We start from the raw sequence: 3,285 nt of genomic DNA on the forward strand, positions 1-3,285 counted from the left end.
CTCGGTGCATTCCTCCAGGGCGAGGAGTCCCATCTTTTTTAGAACGGCTGAAACGACAAAATGCGGCTGCGGCTGCTCATCAAACCTCAGAACAGGAAGCACCGGCGCCACTTGCCCCTCGCCCGCCTGCAGCGCAAGTCCAGAGAAGCCGCAGTAGAACGAACCACAGAAGAACAGTCCTTCCGCCGCGCACCGCCAGCGCCCATCGAGTGGAAAGACATATGCGGTACCACTGCCGTCGGGAACACTGTTCACTACACAATCGAGTGCAGCCTTGGCAGGAGCGTCGTCGTCGTCGTCGTCGCCGCCGCTGCTCGCTGAGTGCCGCTCAAACCTCTCCCTTACATAATTGAAGTGCACAATGCAGCACTGCGTCAGGACGCGCAGAAATAGTTCAGTAAGCCACGCATTGACGTCCTCCCCCGCCATAAAGCGGCGCCTCAAGGCGAGTGCACCTGCCTGCCACGTCGCAACACACGGCACCTGTGAAACACCGAGGCACTCAACAAGGAAGCCGCGGAGATCGCTGCCGACAAAGTCAATGGAACGGTCGAACACGAGGACGGCAATGTCGCTGCCGCCACCATCTTTGCTGCTGGCCAACGGCTCCCAGCAGAGTGTATCGAGTGCGGCCATCTCACCCACAACAAAATCCCTATCCGCGCAGAGGTCACTTCGGTCAGCTGGAAGCGGAAAGAGCAACTGCTGCCTCGCCTTAAGAAGAATCTCTTCACCCCTGTCTGCGTTGCCGGCAATGCTTTGCAGGAGATACCGCAATGCTTGCAGAGGGACACGCTGACCAACCTGCAGCGAGCACAATACACACAGCGCCACTGGAGCTGTGCACGCTACCGGCATGCCGAAGAGACGCGGAAGCGACGACTCGGCACTGGTGCTTCTTGTATGCTTTTCCACTGCAGATATCCACTTCTCCAGAAACAAGCCTTCAGGTTTCCAGCGATGTTGATCATCGTTTTGTCTCAGCAGCACAAGGAGATCCTGAATGCGATGCGGCGCGAAAGGCAGCAGCCTGTCCAGGCCGTTAATTGTAAAGCAGTCCATTGAGGGGAACAGGTCAGAGGGTGCATGCCAGCTCACGACGCGAAGAACCGAACTGCTGTTGGAGCGGGACAGACACGGCACCCACGGGGTCTCACGCAGACCCTGCAGAAGTTCCTCTACCGCTGCAGCCGTTGGAGATTGAGGCGCGTCGCACCACACACTCGCGAGCCACCAGTACAGCAGCAGCATGCGCATCGCCATATTACACTCAGCGGCGTCACTCCTGGGCGAAGCATCACGATGGCACGGCACCAGACGTTGTACCAGACGCAAGAGAAGGCCGTCCCGAAACCACTCCTCCGGCACGCGCAGTAAAACCCCACAGCTCACGAAAGTCTCTAGCAGTTCTTCTTGTTCTTTCTGCTGCTGCTGCTGATGCTTGTAGTGGTGATGATGAGGCGTGGCATCCCATGAGTCACGCATCAACGCTGCGCCGTCCACCAGCGCCACGGAGCCACCAACAGCACCATGAGACGGTGGATCCAGAATGAGGTGCAGCGGGTGAAACGCAAGCATATCTGTGGTAGAAACCGCCATGTGCCCTGACATGAGGACCCTTCCGCGGAGCACGTTGCGCGCAGCCGAAAGGGGAAGTAGCGCATCGGTTGCCAGAAGCGGGACAAACACCAACTCCGACATACCGGCCTTTAGGCAACGCAGGAGAAGGCAGCTGGGATGAGTGTCATCTTCCTCTTGGTCCGATTCCTTATTGTCGACGCGGTGTCTGGAGTTTATTTTACCAGAAAGAGCGCAGTAGAACTTGTACAGCACCTCCGGCTCCCCGTGGCTGGAGAGGAGATTCAAAAGCCCTTCCAGAGTCACAGAAAATGAATCATTTGGTGTCGCTACACATCCATGGCTCGGCACTGAAGCATCATTGCCCTTTCCTATCTTCTGCAGAAGCTGCGGGGCGCACGCCTTGAAGGCGGCAAAGTCATCGCACGCGTCAAGGTACATGGCGTTACTCGAAGTCTGCATTACTGCCAAACAACGCAGCAGCGACACAACCCTCTCAAGAGGAATAGGAGGGAGCAAAGGTGCCTGTGTGGCTGCTACCGCTGGTGTGGATTCAGATGGGTTGTGCGGCACCGACACAGGCGTTGGGTCCAACACCACCGTCCTTTCATCCATCACGACCCCACGCCTTCGCTTTCTTGCATGTGAATGCGCCACCAGCGTTGACCCCACATTTTGGTGCGGCGGCGGAGCAGAAGCAATGGAAGTGGCAACAGGAACTGCAGAAGTCCCACAAGAAGAGGCGCTCTGCATCGGTGGCGCTGTCAGCGTCGGTCTTGTATCATCTACTCTGGCGTGGCACAAAACAGGCTCTGCCCGAAGAGTACCATGCAGACACAGCCCACCACTTGGCCCACTACTTGTGGCCCAGTGAGCAGCGGGAATATCTGTCGTCTCCGCCTCTGCAAGCGACGCATGCACAACAAACGTTACCACATGCGGTGATTCCGACGATATACTCTTTTCCCGCTGCATCAGACCAGCATGCAATGACATGAGGGCGCGTTCGTAGATAACTCTGTTGCGCTCATATCCGTGTGTGTTAATCGCCTGTAGCTGCGCAAAAAATGCAGAAACCCTCCCAGCCTCCTGCCGCACAAACTGCATTAGCCACGGGAAATGCTGAACGTGGATACCCAACTGCATTGCGGTATATCTGCCTTCTTTGTAGCGGCGCGAAAATGAGAGCGCGGCATCATTCGCGTCACCGCAGCCTGTGAGAAGACTTTGCGCGTGTGTGTCAAACAGTAGGAATTGCAGGAAGTCTGTGCTAGTAATAGGAGCAACATTGGCAGCGGCGTTGATCTTAAAGGCGTGCTGCACGAAAGGAAGACATGTGAGGGAGTAGCCAAGACCGAGCTCCCCGTATGTCGATACGTTCTCAGCGAGGCAGACTTCACTCTCAAGCTCATACACCGTAACAACAGGACGTGTCGCAACTGCACTCTGAATAAACGCCGTTATGCGGGATTGCAATATTGCCACAGATGCCAGTGAGGGGATTTGTTTTATGGCGAATGGCAGTCCATCAGGAAACGACGACTGCCCCTTTTGATTGTAGAACCTCGCGTATATTTTGCCAAGGATGTGCTCCACCGTCAACGGCGGACCCCGCGTCGTGTTGTCGTTGCTGAGCCGCAGCTCCTTCACATACGCCTCTATCGTCTCCATCGACAGCGCTGAATGTCCTGTACTGCTGCTGCTGCT

At 56.4% G+C, this 3,285-nt stretch overlaps 1 protein-coding gene across 1 annotated transcript; it reads left to right on the forward strand.

Annotated features, from left to right (window-relative positions):
* Positions 1-1,086: 1,086 nt before the first annotated feature.
* On the forward strand, positions 1,087-1,377 carry DQ04_12481000 (hypothetical protein; the record flags this gene model as incomplete). Its single annotated transcript, XM_009316751.1, has 1 exon — positions 1,087-1,377. The coding sequence occupies one exon, from the start codon at positions 1,087-1,089 to the stop codon at positions 1,375-1,377; it is 291 nt and encodes a 96-aa protein (XP_009315026.1).
* Positions 1,378-3,285: the final 1,908 nt, after the last annotated feature.

Source organism: Trypanosoma grayi (genome assembly GCF_000691245.1).
Source record: "Trypanosoma grayi strain ANR4 Tgr_1248_V1, whole genome shotgun sequence".
Lineage (NCBI taxonomy): Eukaryota > Euglenozoa > Kinetoplastea > Trypanosomatida > Trypanosomatidae > Trypanosoma > Trypanosoma grayi.